We start from the raw sequence: 17,282 nt of genomic DNA on the forward strand, positions 1-17,282 counted from the left end.
CTGTCTATGGGAAGTTTACCTTTGTACAGTTGTGATGAAACGTGGTCCCATTACGAGCGACGTGTGCTCAACTTAGGATAATTAGATACCAAAATAAAGTACCGTTAAATATTTCGAGAATGGAAGAGGGCTATATACCGACGAGCATTAATGGTGCGAGTATGTAGACTTAATCGTAAGTAACGTAAATAGGGAAAAAATAATGCGTTACGGTGGACACGTCGGTGCCTCCTCGTTAAAAAATACTTCGCTAACCCGACGACTAATTTCCGGAGTGTACTAGCTATTGTTCTTGCATTCCTTGAATGCTAAGGCAGATGACGAAACGTTCGTGAAACCCTGCATTTTGTTTTTATGTACATGGCGAGTGCAGTCGAATACATATAAAAGTCTGGGAAAATACCGTTGTAATTCGCTACTATCTCCTTTTTAGTGTAACAACGTACTCTGAGCAATTAGATTTTTTTTCTTTCACTGAGAATCGGTACGAGTCCGTAACTTTGCTCTTGCGGTTACCAAGGGATTTGGTGGTTCCGTAGGTTGTGGTTGCTCCTGTCAAGCGCCAAAAATTTATAACTATGTATTTTTGATCTCGGACCTCGACATTCCCCGTAAATACGAGAAAATGGTTCATACCGTGAGTTGTATGTGTTTTGCCCTCTGTTCAATGGCCCTTTGCAAAGCTGTCCTGGGATCATCCTTGTAAGATTCCTCTCGGTTTCTCTCGGCTTCCTTTCTGGAGGCAGCTTCTCTCTGTCTTTCCAAAGCTCGCTGCAATTCGCTCTTCTGGTTCAAAACATTCCTCCCTCTGAGAAAAATATCAATTTATATTATAAAATTCACCCTAGCGTATATCGTCCCAAGCTTCGTTTTACTCACATCTTCTGATTGAAGAGTAGCTCTCGACGCAGGTCCTTGTGACTACCCGACGTCAAGCAGGGATTGTACGGTTTCCTGGGCAGAATCAGACCATCCGGGCCCATGTGAGGGGCAGGCGGCGGGGGCGGAACACCCAGGACCGGGGCCATTTCTCTTCCTGGATAAAAATCACAAGCGAAGGCATTCAGTTTCATCCAAGGAAAGACCTAATCGAATACCGATTCAAGGAGGCCACTGATTCGCGGATCGGGAAACCGAGGGACCCGATGGGAGTCAATTCCCGAGTTTAGGTGGACGCGGTATCTCGGTTCCGGACGGAAACGGAAAGTCGGAGATTCGACCACGAGTCCAGTGACCGCCCTGATCGCCGGGGCCGCGAGAAGCCTTCGTCACCCTCCAGAATGGCGATTTTTGCCCTGACGGAGCCCTCCTCGTTCATCGTCGCACGCGTGTACGAAGAATTCGCGGCACTGGCGAAACTCGACTCAAAGACCGGACGAGCTGTATCAAAGAGAGCCAACTGCTGTATACTTCTGCGTAGGGCTTCGCATACCTAATCGGATAAAACGGGGTATACGCGCACCTACGCCAAGGTAAACCGAACGATGTCGCTATGTATCCTCCCCGATCCCGCAATTTTTACCGGACGGTAAAAATCACTACCCTCAAAGAACCGTATCGGTACCGCGATCTAAACGCTCCTATTAATTTTCAGTTCGGCCTTCCCCAGCCCAGATCGTTGCATCGAGGTGGATGCAAGAAAGTTTCTCCGACTGTCCCAGTTGTTCGGTCGTTACTTGGCGTTACAACCCACCCAAGTTAACAAAGCCATTCCCGACCGAAGCGGTCCAGCGGCTGCGTTTCATTAAAGAGGTTTATCGAATCGATTCGTAATTCCTTGTAAACGACTCCGGTAATTATCGTCCGGTCTTTTTCAGGATTTCACCGGGGACGCCGATGGACGAGAAAAGCTCCGACTGGCCCAGCGTATGGAACTCTTTCCGCGTCCACGTTCCTGGATATCGACGCTGCCGAGTCAATTCTTCGTGCATTCGCTGCAGCGATTCAACGACTGCGTTTCGTTAACGAAGTCATCGAATCGACCCACCGCCTCTTCCTGACATCGACATTTAACTCGCGTGGATCGAGCTCGAGTAAAAAAATCACGGCAGACGTCGGTGTCACCGACCTCGAGGCGCGGCTCCGCCGAATTGACATTCGTCGTTAACAGGACTCATTAGAAAGGAGACCCCCGATCGTTGCCTGGGACTTTCTTACCGATCGGCCTCAGCCGTAAACTTGTGCGCTTTGTACCATGACCACTGTCGTAAGCACGCCTCGCGAAAGAGAGAGAGAGAGAGAGAGAGAGGAGACCCTCTCTCGTTGCACCGAATAACAGTTGGCCGCACACGACGACAGTGCCGGACTTTCCCCTCGTCGTCGGAAAGACGTCGCAATGGACAATGTCACGACTTCGAGGAGAGACCTGCTGAAAAAAAATGCCGTATTCTCCTAGGATTCCGGTAAAGCGCGTATTTAAATGTCCGCAAACATCGACGGCACTTAATTTGTTAAATGGGGACGATTGGGCGCGCACGAACAACTGTTTGCCGACTCCGGTCGGCAGTTCAAAGAGATTTATGCGCGTTCATGCGCGAGCTTCGGTGTAGGGGACGACGTTTCAACGACCATTGTTGGGAGCTTTGTTGGAAAGTGAATCGTCCCCCTGGAACGTAGTTACTCCGAGTCGGAGCTGGGGATGCAGTGGAGGTGTATTTTAAAGAGAGGAGATTTTTCATTAATCGGACACCCCTTTTTCCGAGCCGCGCGATATAGTCCACCCTGCGTTTCATTTTCTATCGACAGAAAAATTCAAGAAAATTCTGAGTAATCGCGGATATCGATCCAATCCTCTTTCTCTCTTTGCGAAGTCCCTCGCAAACGCAAAGCCAAGATCCTTTGCCCCGACTCTTGAGAAAATCAGGGAGCAACTCGCCCGGCAAAAGATCACTTTCGAGCTCTGCCGAGTATCAACGACCCGAGGCGACGACTCTCCTTGGAAAAAAGGGAAACGGGTCTAGTCAATGGCAACCTTTGCGTTTCGTCGGTATCTCTCGGTCCGATTGCCGATATATTTTACGCTCCGCGGGGCTTCGTAATGTCTCCCCGTGGTTTCACTCTCTCGGGACCGAAACGCGATATTCCGCCTTGGCGTGTCTCAATTAGCGCCGAAACCGCACCGAGCCTGTAAAATGGAGCGGATTGCGGTAAACGGCGGGTCTCGCGTACGTCGCCCTATCGCTCCGTGATAAGAGCCACGCGGGAAGGTTTACCCGCTACGTACGCGCGATCGTCGAATCGCCGATATTTACCCTCGAGTTGAAACGTTTTCGTGTACTCTAGATAGCGACGCGCACTCCGTGCCGTATCGCTGACCCGATCAGGGAGTGACTCGAAAGTTGAGACATTAGGCCCGATCTCTCTCTCTCTCTCTCATTCTCTCTCGATAGGATACGATAGTCCCGTGCCGTAAAAATGACTATCCCGTAAACCTAAAGTCCTTGTCGTAACGATAACGACAACGGCGATCTTTCTTAACTTTTAAAGGTTCGCTCCGCAAGACTCGCGGGTGGTTTTCCTCGCTCCGATGAAAAATTGGAAATGAAAATCGGATCGTTCCTCGGATACGACGCTATCCCGTGTAAGGATGTCGAGAAAGGTTTCACGAGTGGCAATAACGGATTAACGATGAATCGGTAAGAAACTATAAACGAGAAGAGGCCGTAAGTTGCAGGAAGCTCTCAATGTCAATGTCTTTTTGTGCCGTCCGGACAAGGTAGCCACGAGATCTCTTGGCACGAGGAGGAGCAGAAGAAAACGGAGATCCGGATGATTCGGTTTTACGAGCTGAAAGTGAAATTTCCCCGCTCCGGTCGATGGTGTGCCTTGATGGGACGTAAGTAAATGACTCCTACCATCGAAAGTCCTCCGGAGGATTTAGCTTTGGTCGGCCTTTGTACGGACCGTCTCTAAGCGCTTTCAAAAACTCCACGAGTGGACGGCGCTCGTAAGATCGCCGTAGAAACGATCGCGACCACGTCTACGCGTCGATTCGAAGCCGTCCGACGCCCGAACGAATTACCCCATAAATTCACGGGATTAATAAAACGCGCGATCGACGTCGGAAATCGGAGGAACGACCCCATTGACCGGCGCGCGTGCGCCGTGGAAAAGTCCCGTCGAAAATTTCTATCCGTTTCAAAATTAGGCACGCGTAATTCTCGCAAGTATATTTTCTACATTTTACCGCGACACTCCCGTAACTCAAAAAATTAATATTCCAGGCATGGCGTGGAAACTCGAGCGGAAAACGGTACCTCGAGCGACGTTCTCGACGGCCCCGAAATGTAGCGGTACATCGACGCGCGATATGCTTACCGTAACCGCGAAGCACCGTTTATCTAATTCGTGCCAGACTACTCTATTAATCGTATTAAATTAAACGACAATTTTTTTTTACGCGATAATAATTGATACAATATCTCTTTGGTACCATTCAAAAAAATATTTTTTCGGTTCAATGATATTTTTTTCCCAGTGGACGCATATAGTTAATCAACGACTCTCTTACGGGTAGACTCGAGTTGGGAGAGAATCGGACAAGAACGAGGGAAGCCGTGGGAAAAATCGCGGAAACACGTGGCCCGGGTTCGGAGGTCAACCCGGCCTCGTCGAGTATTCAAGGCGAGTCAATTGAGGGGAATTAGTCGGTGGATTAATTCGGCTCCTACGAAATGAGCGTAAAAGAAGGCAAACGGTGACTTACCGTTCGTCAGGCCGTCACAGCTGCCGGGCTCGCTCTTTACGCCGTTGGTAATCACCTGCAAGACGTGTATCATGAATTAATCGCCCTCCCCTTCTCCCGGTGGGCGGCCTTAGCAATTTCTAGGTCTCGACGTCGCACCTCGAGTTGTAAATCTCCCGAGGAAATCGAAAAGTCGAGGGGCGAGAGCGAAAGTTACGATCTTCGATCGGCGCCTCGACGGGACGCTTTCCGGGAGGAAACGAGATGACCACTTAATTATTAATCGACGCTTTCGACGTATCATCGTAAAATGCAAAATCGGTATCGACCGAACGACGTCTTTAGCGCCTCGCCACGCCGCGCGCAATTCGGAGGAAACGCAACGCGTCGTTCCCGAGCAATCCATCGGCCGAAGGAAAGCGAAAGCTTGAACTTTTCTTTTCTTTTCCCGGGCAATACTCCATTATTCCCATGGACGAAGAGGCGAATAACGGTGATTATTTCCATGGTGTCGGAACGTCGGTATCGTAACGCCTCATTGCCGGGCAATATTCAATGCTTCGAAGAAAACGAAAGTCCGTGCTTTTCTCCGCCTAATAATTCGTCATTATTTCCGAGGAAAAACTCGGTAACCAGACGATCGTTTTCTTTTCCGCTATTGTTTGTAACATCTTTTTTTCTTTTACTCGGCATCTCATTTGCTTTGCCCTCTTCTTTATTCAGAAATCGTGAAGCGTTCGATCGAAACCCTGTCGTCTCTACCTCGGCTGAATTTAAATTCTTTCTCCAGGTTAGATTCGATCAGGGGCCGGATTCATCATCGATCAACGTATTAACTAATCACCGAAGAGGAGCCGGAAGCGCAGAATCGCGTTTCCCTTTCGTTCGGCTGGCTTTCGTGAGAAATCGAAAGCCCCTCGCGGGCAGTTACGTTGTTTCCTCCTCAGCCCGTCATTCGTGATTTCACTGGGACGATTTTCTGCTCGCGCTCGTAGACATTCTCCGCACAACCCGCGCCGATTTTTGTCGCACGCAAATGCCTTACCAAACGAGAAAGCGATCCATCTCTAACCGGGCAAAACGTGCGAGAAATAAAATACGCCGTTGCGAGCCTCGAAAGACCGTCGCGATTGGCACGGGTGAAATTTCCACGGATCTTTCCCTGTTTCCTCTGGATCGTCGGGAGAAGTTTTTTTTTTTTTCTTTAGCCATCACTTATATCCACCTTAGTTATGCATTTTTTGCTCGATCATTAAGCGGTCGTTCCCGTGCACCGAGAGACGGAACCGTTCCTCGCGCTGGATTTCCAAGCGAGATCTACGTCGATTTTCATTAGTTTATTTAAAACGCGAAACGATTATTTCTGCGTAGAGAGCCGGCCGTATCGATTGCCATTTTACTTTCGTTTTCTGGGTGATTATTAAGATATACGAGAAACTAATGAAATTGGCTAGAAAGTCGACGCAGGTGGGGGTCCCGTGAGCCTTGTCGTTAGCGAGATTTGCGTCAATTTAAGATTACATCGATTCGATAAACGTTAACATCGACATGTCCTTGTCCTTGTTTTAAAAGATTCGAGGAGAAGCCGTCGGCTGAAAAAGTGAAAATGTTTCGTCGAACCGCAGAGCCGAATGGGAGAAAGAGAGAGCTCGTAATCGGCCCGGAAGGAAGCGGGAAGCACTAATATTTTTATCTGTGGGGACTATCGCCGGTCTCTCCGTCACACGGTCATTTATTATACCCCTTTATACCCGTCGAGTCAATAAACGCAAGTGTCATGCAACCAAATCGAGACTCGCCTCGACCACGTAGTGAACAGGGATATCGACAGAGGCTCGAAATATCAAACATTTAATAAACTTCCAGTGTGTCGGAAGATAATTGCGAATACCCCCTGCGACACCTAAAATATCGAATTATTAATCAATTTCAGAATCGTTTTTTTATATTCACTTAATTTAAGAAATATTATTTTAACGGGTATCGCGCGATTAGGACGACGCATCGATAATGGATTTATGGTATATATTCATTACTTCCGGTCAAATCATGATAATTTAGACGACAAAATTGCCACATAAACCGAGACTAAGGAGCACCACGGGGGAAATTTATTGCCGGAGAAAATAGTCCTTTGCAACTAAAAACAGTATTTAGCGATCGTCAAGGATGTTTTCGCCGTAAACAGATTTATGGAAATTCGGACTTAAAGTTTCACAACGAGTGATCGAATTTAAGAAATTCACGCGAATCACGCGCACTCGTGCTTTCATCGAAAGAGCGTAAATTGAGGGACGGGGGTACTTACACCGAGGCAACTCGTCCGGTGCCGATCCGAGCCGACCGCGGGCATTCTCAGCTGCACTCGGTCATCGGAGGTGCACTCGCGTCGACGAGCACGGGAGCGATAACTAGCTCTGTACGCGACGAGAGGCGAGGGTCCGGTCCTTCCGCCCTGGCACGCGTCGCGAGGATCCCGCGAGTCGTCCTTTTGACGATTACGTTCCGGGCACTTCCTACCCGCTCGAGCGCCCGGCCACGAGTAGCCGACGAGCAGCCGACGAGTAGCCGACGCAACGAGTTACTCACCGACTCCGCGACCTATGTCCCGTGTAACGGGTACCGCCCCGTTGTACTCTTTATACGTCTCCGCGACGCACGACGGCCGTCCGTGCGACCTACGTACGTGCGTACGCGCAATTGCGTTCTTTCTCGCCCCTCTCCGCCGAGACCGGACCCGTTCCCCTGCATCTTCGTTTCCCAAAGCCCCAACCCCAGGGATGACGGGGGGATCGAAGAATATCGGGATAAGTCACCGGCGACGGAATTTCTTTCAAGAACGTTTGCTCGTGGAATTTCGAGGACCGTCAATTGGTCGAGCGGGAACGGCCTTCGGGGAAGATGTGCGCGTTCGCTTTCTGTCTCGGTGCTCCCGAGACTGAGCCGGGACTGAGCCGAGACTGAGCCGGGACTGAGCCGGGACTGAGCCGGGTCTGAGCCGGGTCTGAGCCGGGTCTGAGCCGGGACTGAACTGGGACTGAACCGGGACTGAGCCGGGACTGAGCCGGGACTGAGGCGGACCCATTCCGGAGGGTCTCCTTTATTACCGATTTTTACTTGTTTTTATCTGGCACCTTACTTGGCAGGTGAGGCGAGCCACGGAGAAAGAATCTTCGGGGAGCGAAGAGCGATCCTCGGGACGACGGCAAGGGGGGCGACGTTGATCGAGCCAATGCTCGAATGGTGACCCTGGGAGTTTTCTACCTTTATAATTTCAACTCGGCCTGTTATGTTACGAACGAGACGACGACTTCGATGGACGTCGAAGGTTTCAATTTTTTTAGCGCGCCACGGAACGAGGAAGAACGTACGCTCGGGTGCCTCGGAGCTCCTCGCTCTCCAGGACCACTCGCGCTACTGGATCTCACCGAGAAAAAGTACCTCGAAACCACCCGGACTTTCACTCTTGCTCGTAATACTACCTGCTGACACAATCGACCGTTCGTGTATCGCGTCCAGCTGGGCATCAGCTGCGCATCGACTCTGCTTCGTCTCTCCGGAGAGGACTCTTCCGGTCGCCCCGAGATGAATCTCCTCCCCGGTTCCATCGAGCCTCTGCAAATCTCATCGTCTATATTTTCCACGTTTGAAAGACCGAAGATCGATGAGATTTCGCGAGGCCTGCAATTTAATCGAGAGACGCGATCGAACAAATATTTTCCGACCTTGGCGTCGCGAGAAATGCCCGGACGTTTAATATCCCGCGGAAAACGTTGCCCAGGCATCCGCCTGGGACGCGCGCGTTTAATTAATTTTCAAATTTACGATATTTTTCCCGAATGATGCAGTATTTCTCGGAGGAAGTAATCCTGGAACGCGCTTAATGGATCCCACGTTTTACGCGGCGGTGAAAATGCACCCCGAGGTTTCAATTTAGAACGGCGAGCACAATGCCTGCCACTTAATTCGGTAAAATCATAGAGTAATTTGCCGGGCGTCACAATGCCGCATCTCTTAATTTACTTTATATTCTCTCATTCGAGTCGGACGCGAACTTGGTCAGAAACGACGTTCCATTTTCAAGTAGCCAGCCTTTCGTGCCCCAGATTTTTCACGCATTTACGTTCCTCGACGTTGAACGATATGTAACAATTTTCGCGCTTTCGAGTCGAAAGAAGAAGCGTTCCGGATTTTTTGTCCCCGCCGTGCAAATGAATTGAAAATACCGTTTAATTCCCGCCACCCTCTCGCCGTCGAATCGGAGGTGAACGTTGGGAGAAAATTTTCCCTGCGTCCAATTGGCCCGTCGTTTGAATCCCTCCGACTCGGAATGGACTCGCTTAACGATCCAGACGACGTCGCGTCGACGTAGAAAGTAAAGTGGTCCGAGGAGGACGTAGAGTTTCGCACCAAGAACAATGAGGCACTTAGGTTTCGTCTTCATCTCGCTCTCACTGCGCGTTGCGGAGCCGCCGTCGATGATGCTCTCGCTCCGTATCTTCAAGGAAACCGAGAAAGGAAATCCGCCCGCCTCCGGTTCCCCTTTAAGAAACGACGTACTTCCTAATGGTTTCGCTATAAATCTGCGGAGCCGCGGGCCTGCCGTAAACCCCCTGCAAACGGATCCGCGATCGCGCGACGTCCGACCGGGAAGATTTCCCATTAGGTTTATCCCCTCGTTTAATTTTCTACGAAGAAATCCGCGGATTTGTCCGCAAACCGATACATCGGCAACGCCGTGACGCGAGCGTTATGACCGCGACGAGACGAGATTTCTGCGATTTTTAGCCTATCCGTAATTATCCGTTATTTTCTGCGTTCCTCGGTACCCCTTTCTCCTTCGCCCCCGTCGAGCTCGTAAATGTAGAGAAATGCAGAGAAACAAAATAAAACGCGATCGAATTACTCTTCGGGTGGAACTATTTTTGAAGGTCCCTCGCGTTCGCAGCGGGACATTGACAACGCGTGCAGCGAATCGGCTCTCTCTCGCGTTTCTCACGATTGACCAATTTTCTATGCGTATGCAAATGCGCCCTATATAAAAACTAGCCGCGTAGACGGACGGGTTTAACTCGCTCGCCGACGAAACGGCGTCGCGTTAACCGCACGAGGCTTCCATTGTCCGAAATGGCGTTGCGTCGAAACGGCCTCGTAAAAGCCTCGACAAACTGTATAACGCGCTCCGCGGAATTAGCAGGCCTACGATCTCGCGATGACCCCATAGGTAAGAACGCCGCATATTTTTTTTCCCTACAATCCGATGAGCACCTCCACGATTCGGTGGTTTCTCGTGCCTCATTTCGATCGTAACGAGCGTCGAGAGAGCGCGACGTAATCAGCGATCGGGACGTAATCGATGAATCGATTGGCTTCGGCGGCTCATCCTCCGGGCCCATTGTCGGGAGTCGTGAGAGCCCTGGAATCGAGGACTTCATCGGGCGCTCCAATGGCGGGGATATTGTATTTTTCAAGAGACGCCCCCAAAGAACCGGTCCCGCGATGTTAATGACTTCCCCAACGGGTTGGTCTCGGTTTTCCGAGCTCCGCGTCGCGCCGACGAACGACGGAACGACGTAACCTCGCGACGCGACCGAGGTTCCGTCGAAGCCACGGATTTAAGATTAAAGGGAAGAGACGCAAAGGCGAAAGACCCTCGAAACTTGGAAGACCTGGAGAGATCGAGGACTCGACGGAGGTCGGGAACCAGAAGCGGAGAAACGTCGCGAGACGCGGGGAAAATAAAATCGCGATTTGCCGACGACCGGCTCGCACAGACCTACCGTTGTTCCGAGGGTCTTCCGATAAAGATATCGACGGAATTAATCGCGGACAAGAGACGGATCGTCGCCCCACCCGAACGCCTCCCCCGATGGAAGAGAGGAATATGGAAAAAAAATCCGATCGCTCGCGAAACATTTTCTTCGATTCGATTCGCAAGTCAAATCGTCGTCGCGCGATCTCGTCGACTCCTTCGAGTCTTAGCGGGCGTTATTTCCTCCAGTGGGTCGAAACGGATCGTTCGCGGAATTTATTTCCCTGCTCGAATTTTATTTTCCCGCTCGCCTTGGTCGAGCCGGAGTCTCGAGCGATCGTCGAGAAGTCCGCGGCGGATACGTGCACGGTTAGACGCGACCGCGTCCAGGTGTCTCGAGCACGGTATTCGCGTCCTGGACGCAGAAACGTTTCTCGCCGCGTCGATGTTTGCATTTACGCACCGGACTCGCATGCCGCGCCCACGTGTGCCGATTGGATTGAGCAAGAACGCTCGAATGTTTCATAATTGGAACGCTTAGCGATTCCGCCTATTTCGCTTTCGCGGATTTTCTCGGCGGCGCTCGACGTTCTTCCCCGAGTCCAGAGGAGGGTCGGATCGAAATTTACGATTTCGACCGAGTCGATCGGGCTCGCGGCGGAATTTCATATGGAATTCCGGCTTATCCCGAGACGTGACGGCGATAGGAGGGAATCCGTATCAACGATTCGCGTCTACGCCCGCACAGCGGAGCGTGATTTATCGAGCTTCCCCCGCGTTCGTCCGAGTGAGAGAGAGAGGATCCGCTCTTTTTCGCGTCGAGTCGCGAATCGCGATCGCGCCCTCCTCGCGGGAAAAAAAGAATTATACCGGGCTAGGCGGACCGCCCCGAGGGTCACGGGAGACGCTAGGTAGAATCCAAAGCATCCTGACTCGAACAAAAATGTTTAAAGTACCGGCGTAAACAACGAACCGAGCCTGCCAGCCAGCCGGTACGAGCATGCCTCCTTAAAGCTCGGTTTACGGCGGGCGAGAATCTTCCGTTTGCCCGAGTTGTCCGTCCTCCATCCGAGGAGGAAACAAATAATGAAATAATCTGCGGCAACAACGCCCGCGGTGGAAACGGGTTGGCACGAAAAATCGCGCGCCTCGCGACGCCGGTCGTAGAGCAAATTGCGCGGCGATTCGTCGTGGGTAGACGAACGGCCGTCGGGATAATAAAATGCCAAGGCTTAAATTCTTTTCGCGCGCTCCTCGCCATTGTTGGAAGGACGGAGGACGTTCGCCGAGTAGGCGGGCGGGGTGCACGGGGCCTAAGCCGGATTCCTTACAAAGAGGCTTTCTTCGAAGGAACCTGCCGCGGACCGCAGCCCGTGACCGCACCTGAACCCAATTCGTCCGCGGAGTCTCGGTCAGCTGGCGCTTTAACGATTCCCGGAGGATTCCGGAGGATTCCGGAGGATTCCCGAGGATTCCCGGAGGCTGCCCGAGCCCCTCGATTTCGAAGGTCGAGACGGCGTTATCGCCGAAGGAAGGTCTTTTCGAAAACCTTCCTTCTCAAACCCCCCCGAACACCCGGGCAGCGAGAATCGTTTCGCGTGCAACTACCTTAAGCCACATTCCTCGGTACACCTGTACCAATATATACCCGCGCGGTCCGCGGAAAGAAAGCACCCGAGAGACGAGTTCCACGAGAAACTCGACAAAATTTAAACTCCAAACCATTTACGATTGGCGCGCAAGTCGACGGGATATTCGTTCGGGAAGTCGTGGTTTTTAATGCTCGACATCGCGGGGAAATCGGGAGGGAAATCGTCGAAAATCATCGAAACGATGCCACGATTTTAAAGTCGACTGTCCCTCGTTACCGAATCGCGTTATCGCTTATCATACGAAACGAAAGGCGATCGGTTCTCACTGATTTCCGAGCGAATAGCCCCTCGGCGCAGATGGAAGGAAGAGTTCCCGCTACAGCTGGAAATTAGCCGCGCGCTCGAGTAAACTCGGAGTAAACTCGGAGTAAACTCGGAGTAAACGTAACCGAACACTCGATGCGTCCCGTCCCCGTCCCAGCCGCGCGTTCACCCACGGCGACCGGAAACGCTTCTCCGGGCAATTTCCTCGGGCTACTTTCGTTAATGTACCTCGACCGATGTACCTGTGCGGTGAGTCTGCAGGAAGGCACTTTGGCGACGAGCTCCTCGAGGAATTCCTCGCTCCTCGGCCGACCGGAACCGGTCGAGTCCCGATCGCGACTACCGGTCGAGGGTTCCGCCGAGGTCGGCTCGAGCCTCTCCGAGAGGACGTCCGGGTCGCTCGGGCACTTCTCGAGTCTCGGCCGGCTCGACGAGTTCTCCTTGCTCCGGGTGCGGATTCGCGGGGGATCCTGGTCTCGGTAGGTCCTACGCTGGCTCTTGGCGATCTCGCCCATCCTCCGGGCCCAAGAATCCCGGAAACCGAGTCGTCTCTCCGGGAAGGCTCCAAATCACGCTGCGAGGACAGAGATCAATGAACGTTGCGCCTTGCCAAGAAGAAGACGGAACGGGGTTGCCCCGTGAAAAACGTGTTCCCGGTCGATCCTCGAAACCGGGGGCGAAAGGGCACGAACGTCGTCGACTCGGAATTCAAATTTTCGACCGTCGTCTCGTCCCGGGGAAAAGTAAAAAACCGCGTGGGTCTCGGGGCGACCTCGCGAAGGAGCGGCGTCTAAAAATAGCGAAGGTATCGACACGTACGAATCCAGGATGCCGGCGCGCGCCAACTCCCCGCCGATCGGAGTAAATATTGCGCCACAATGGGGCAATTTCGCAGGGCCGAGCGGCGTCGGGGCCGTCGACGCGTCCTCGTGGCGCACCGGGTGACGGCGAGTTTATTTCGATCCGGCCACTCGCGATGCTCGCGCGCGGAAGCGGCGGTCCATGGGCTCCGCGTGGTAGAAGCGCAAAGAAGCGCAAAGAAGCGGCGACTACCCGCCTAAGGGCGGAGCAAGGGCGGAATGGGCCATGCGTCATGCACGGGACATCTGTCGCCCCTCTCTTTCGGTCCCTCGCAGAGCGCCTGCCCTGTGCCTTTCCCATGAAAATCCATCCCCTTCCTGCGCCGGCCGCCGCTCCCCCCGCCTCTGGCTCCTTCGGACGGCCGAACTCGTCCGTAAGACTCGTATGGACGTATGCGAGCATGCGGGAGGCGTCTACTTGGCTAAGTCGGCCGCGACGTTGCGACGCTCCCGGAATGCCGTAACGCCCATGCGTCGATCGATGGGGCCTCGTCGCGGGAAAGCGATCTCGACTTTCGGTCGCCTCTCCTGGGCCTAATCTTTGCACCTGTCAACGGGCTAGGAAGGGGGATCGGGTTACCTGAAACTCGCACCTGCGTTCCGTTGCTGCTCCTTTCCGGTTCGGAAATCTTGTCGACGGACCGGGACGAACTTTTACCTCGGAATGTCGCTCGACCTCCGGACGGAGATTCTTTTATGATTTGCAGTCGCCTCGCGCGTTTCCTGATACAATTTTCGAGGAAGAAGTTCGGGGTTGGAAGGATGAAATATCAGGATCGGTTGATTTTTTGAAACGAGAGATTTTTACTGGAGTGAGGTAATTTGTCCGGTTACGGTTTGAACTTTTTGAAAATTTCCTCAAGCGGTGGCACCATCTAGCAGGGCACGGTCGAACTCGGTAGCGCCTCGAGGTATCGATATCTCGCCCACTCGCCCAGAGAGGTTACGATAATCCGCGAGGTCAGCTCACCCGGGTCCTCTAGGTCTCTGTTTCTGCTGTAACCGGATTCCCTTGTTTCCCAGAAGAGGAGAAACACCGCACGGGACGCGATGCAGGCTAACCTCTTCAATTTGATGGTTACGTCGATCAGAGTAAGCGACTAATTTTATCGACACGTTTCTGTGACCAATCGGCCAGGACGTCTTACCTCGTCGATTCGTACTTTCGGGTCTCCTTCGGAACCTCGTGAAGGGCAATCAACGTTTGCAGTTTTTTATTCAAAATTGATTCAGCTCGTTCATCGACCGTCCCTTGTTGAGACATTAACGTTAAGCCGTTCGTGGCAGGTGTTGTCTAACATCAAAGGGCAGGTGTTTGGGTACTGATTATGTCATTTCTTCGACGTTCTCTTACAGATTTGTTATATACCGAGCGTTGCCAGCAGCTAGATCGTCCATGTATTCGAATAGTTGTAACGGTGGCCCACTGCCTTTCTTGTAAACTAACTTTGGTAAATTTCTTTCATTCTACCAATTTCTAACTGAAAGTGATTTCTTTTAAACAGCCGACGTGTGTAAAACGTATCGGTCCAATACTTGCCACTGCTCAGAGGAGGCATTATGCGAGTACCTTGGATGCTGATGTCGTCGTAATCGGTGGAGGACCCGGTGGATACGTTGCCTCGATTAAAGCTGCCCAGTTGGGCATGAAGACCGTGTGCGTGGAGAAAGATCCGACGTTAGGTGGAACTTGCCTCAATGTAGGATGTATTCCTTCCAAGTCGTTATTAAATAATTCCCACTATTACCACATGGCGCACAGTGGTGATCTCAACGATCGAGGAATAATAGGTATACCTTTATTTTACAACTTGGCAAAATCAAAACTTGTACCAAGTTAAAAATGTGTCACCCGAGCCCTAATTCGCTAATCTTTTTTTTATAGTCCAGAATGTTCAGTTAGATTTAAACAAACTCATGGAGCAAAAGGTTAATGTGGTTAAAGCCTTGACTGGTGGGATAGCAGGATTATTTAAGAAGAACAAGGTCGAGTGGGTTAAAGGTCATGGAAAGATAACGGGCAAAAATCAAGTGAGCGCCCTAAATCCAGATGGTTCAGTGGGAACTACAATTAACACTAAAAACATCTTAATAGCAACAGGCAGCGAAGTGGCACCATTTCCTGGTATAGAGATTGACGAAAAACAAATTGTATCTTCGACCGGTGCTTTATCGTTGTCTGCAGTTCCTAAGAAAATGATAGTTATCGGTTTAGGTGTAATCGGACTGGAGCTGGGCTCTGTATGGCAAAGGTAAATCGTCGCGATACCTTTTAAATAACTTTGTCTTAAATGTCTAATAATTAATGATCTTTCTTTAATACCGAAGGTTGGGGGCAGATGTAGTCGGAGTTGAATTTACAAATAGCATCGGAGGTGTAGGTATAGATGGCGAAGTTAGCAAAGCTTTGGAGAAAATTCTGGTCAAGCAAGGTTTGAAGTTTAAACTAGGTACTAAAGTTACCGGAGCAAAAAAAACAGGCGGCGGAGTAGAAGTGTCCGTAGAAGACGCTAAGGATCCTAGCAAGAAAGAAACTCTATCCTGTGACATATTACTGGTGTGTATCGGGAGGAGACCCTATACAGCTAACTTAGGTTTAGAAGACTTGGGAATCGAGAGAGACGAAAGGGGAAGGATCCCAGTCAACAACAGGTTTCAGACCGTTGTGCCAAAGTGAGCGTTCAGAAAACATAACTAATCATTTTTTTATTTTCCGTGTATTTACCTTAAACATCCGTTACTTTTTCTAGCATTTACGCTTTTGGAGATTGCATTCATGGACCGATGCTGGCACATAAAGCCGAAGACGAAGGAATAATTACGGTGGAAGGAATCACTGGAGGTAAGAACGACACCTTCTTTCGTCCCAATAACAAGTTATAGATTTGCAAAGCAACGCGCAATTTGTATGTATCATCAAGGTGCCGTTCATATCGACTACAACTGTATACCGAGCGTAATCTATACGCATCCAGAAGTTGGCTGGGTAGGCAAAACCGAGGAAGACCTCAAGAAGGAGGGTATCGACTACAAAATTGGAAAATTTCCACACATGGCTAATTCCAGAGCAAAAACGAATCTGGACACGGATGGTTTCGTGAAGGTTTTAGCTGATAAAAATACGGATAAAATTTTGGGAGTACACATGATCGGCTCCGTTGCCGGTGAACTCATCAACGAGGCTGTACTCGCAATGGAATACGGTGCAAGTGCAGAGGACGTCGCACGAACGTGCCATGCGCATCCGGTAAGTAAACTCAAAAAAAATATTTACCGGTGAATTTTTAAAAAATTGTCGGCACATAATATGGAATTTTTTCTCGAAGACATGTTCGGAGGCACTGAAGGAAGCAAACTTGGCTGCCTATTTTGGCAAGCCGATCAACTTCTAAACGGCAATCGCAAATTCGGGATACACCGAGTACTTCATCGACTCGCCGTAGCCACTCGGTCTAGTCCGCGTTTCACCGCTCGAGGACACCGCACCGCTGCAAGTGATCATAACGCGATCTAATCGCATAAAGGCTAAGAAGAGTAACTGTAAATAAACGTTCGAATCGTTGGTTTGGAAGGGTACGTACCTTTTTATTAGCTGTACCCCGATCGTACAAGCATTAAGTATTTATTACAAATAAATCGAAAATCTGGTCACATCTACAAAGGCGAGCGGGATACTTTTTCCCTAGATACCGTGTAACCCACGGTCACCTTCCGCGTTTAGTACGCCATTTACCGGTAATCGTCGACTACAATTGACAATTGTTTCCATTAACACACTTTCTAAACATCCCGTCAGCCTTGAGAATGCCTACGCGGGTAATTACCGCGAGCTCATTGGGAAAAAACTGCCCTACGACCCATACTTTCGGACGCTTTGCGGTACCGCGTCGCGATCTCGCCCGATGCCGTCAGAAAAAAAAAAAAAAGAAGTAAAAACATCGTCACGCGTTAACGATAACACAACCGTTCCTTATCGCCAGGGTTGGGTAAGTAAAATACCCTGCGTAATTTACGTAATTTTTTACAGCAAGTTACTAGGTATTTTACTTTACAAATTTCATCCGTAATGT

General features: G+C 50.8%; 2 protein-coding genes across 5 annotated transcripts; one reads left to right on the forward strand and one right to left on the reverse strand.

Moving 5' to 3' along the window:
- Positions 1-328: 328 nt before the first annotated feature.
- Positions 329-13,202, reverse strand: LOC105704204 (protein FAM107B). 3 transcript variants are annotated; one of them, XM_012433245.2, is made up of 6 exons: positions 13,172-13,202; positions 12,595-12,926; positions 4,706-4,760; positions 880-1,036; positions 637-808; positions 329-552 (listed from the first exon to the last, which is right to left on the reverse strand). In XM_012433245.2, the coding sequence occupies exons 2-6, from the start codon at positions 12,865-12,867 to the stop codon at positions 472-474; spliced, it is 738 nt and encodes a 245-aa protein (XP_012288668.1). In that variant the 5' UTR covers positions 12,868-12,926; positions 13,172-13,202; the 3' UTR covers positions 329-471. The 3 variants fall into 3 exon arrangements, with proteins under 3 accessions (XP_012288668.1, XP_012288669.1, XP_012288670.1); XM_012433246.2 differs by lacking the exon at positions 13,172-13,202 and having other exon boundaries at positions 12,595-12,928; XM_012433247.2 differs by lacking the exons at positions 12,595-12,926; positions 13,172-13,202 and adding an exon at positions 6,993-7,262.
- Positions 13,203-14,148: 946 nt separating this feature from the next.
- Positions 14,149-16,869, forward strand: LOC105704241 (dihydrolipoyl dehydrogenase, mitochondrial). Of its 2 annotated transcripts, none has more exons than XM_012433297.1 (7): positions 14,149-14,304; positions 14,718-15,003; positions 15,098-15,464; positions 15,541-15,885; positions 15,963-16,054; positions 16,134-16,459; positions 16,539-16,869. In XM_012433297.1, exons 1-7 carry the CDS (start codon positions 14,263-14,265, stop codon positions 16,602-16,604), a joined length of 1,524 nt encoding a protein of 507 aa, XP_012288720.1. In that variant the 5' UTR covers positions 14,149-14,262; the 3' UTR covers positions 16,605-16,869. The 2 variants fall into 2 exon arrangements, with proteins under 2 accessions (XP_012288720.1, XP_012288721.1); XM_012433298.2 differs by lacking the exon at positions 14,149-14,304 and adding an exon at positions 14,513-14,531.
- Positions 16,870-17,282: the final 413 nt, after the last annotated feature.

Source organism: Orussus abietinus, unplaced genomic scaffold, assembly GCF_000612105.2.
Source record: "Orussus abietinus isolate OABI.00-Male unplaced genomic scaffold, Oabi_2.0 scaffold11, whole genome shotgun sequence".
NCBI lineage: Eukaryota > Metazoa > Arthropoda > Insecta > Hymenoptera > Orussidae > Orussus > Orussus abietinus.

Coding starts and splice junctions, on each gene's coding strand:
- LOC105704204 (XM_012433245.2), bottom strand. CDS start 12,867: ATGGGCGAGATCGCCAAGAGCCAGCGTAGGACCTACCGAGACCAGGAT. Junction 4,761..12,594: donor CCTGCAGACTCACCGCACAG/GTACATCGGTCG, acceptor CACGTCTTGCAG/GTGATTACCAACGGCGTAAA. Junction 553..636: donor CAAAACACATACAACTCACG/GTATGAACCATT, acceptor GGCGCTTGACAG/GAGCAACCACAACCTACGGA.
- LOC105704241 (XM_012433297.1), top strand. CDS start 14,263: ATGCAGGCTAACCTCTTCAATTTGATGGTTACGTCGATCAGA. Junction 14,305..14,717: donor TGATGGTTACGTCGATCAGA/GTAAGCGACTAA, acceptor TCTTTTAAACAG/CCGACGTGTGTAAAACGTAT. Junction 15,465..15,540: donor CTGGGCTCTGTATGGCAAAG/GTAAATCGTCGC, acceptor TTAATACCGAAG/GTTGGGGGCAGATGTAGTCG.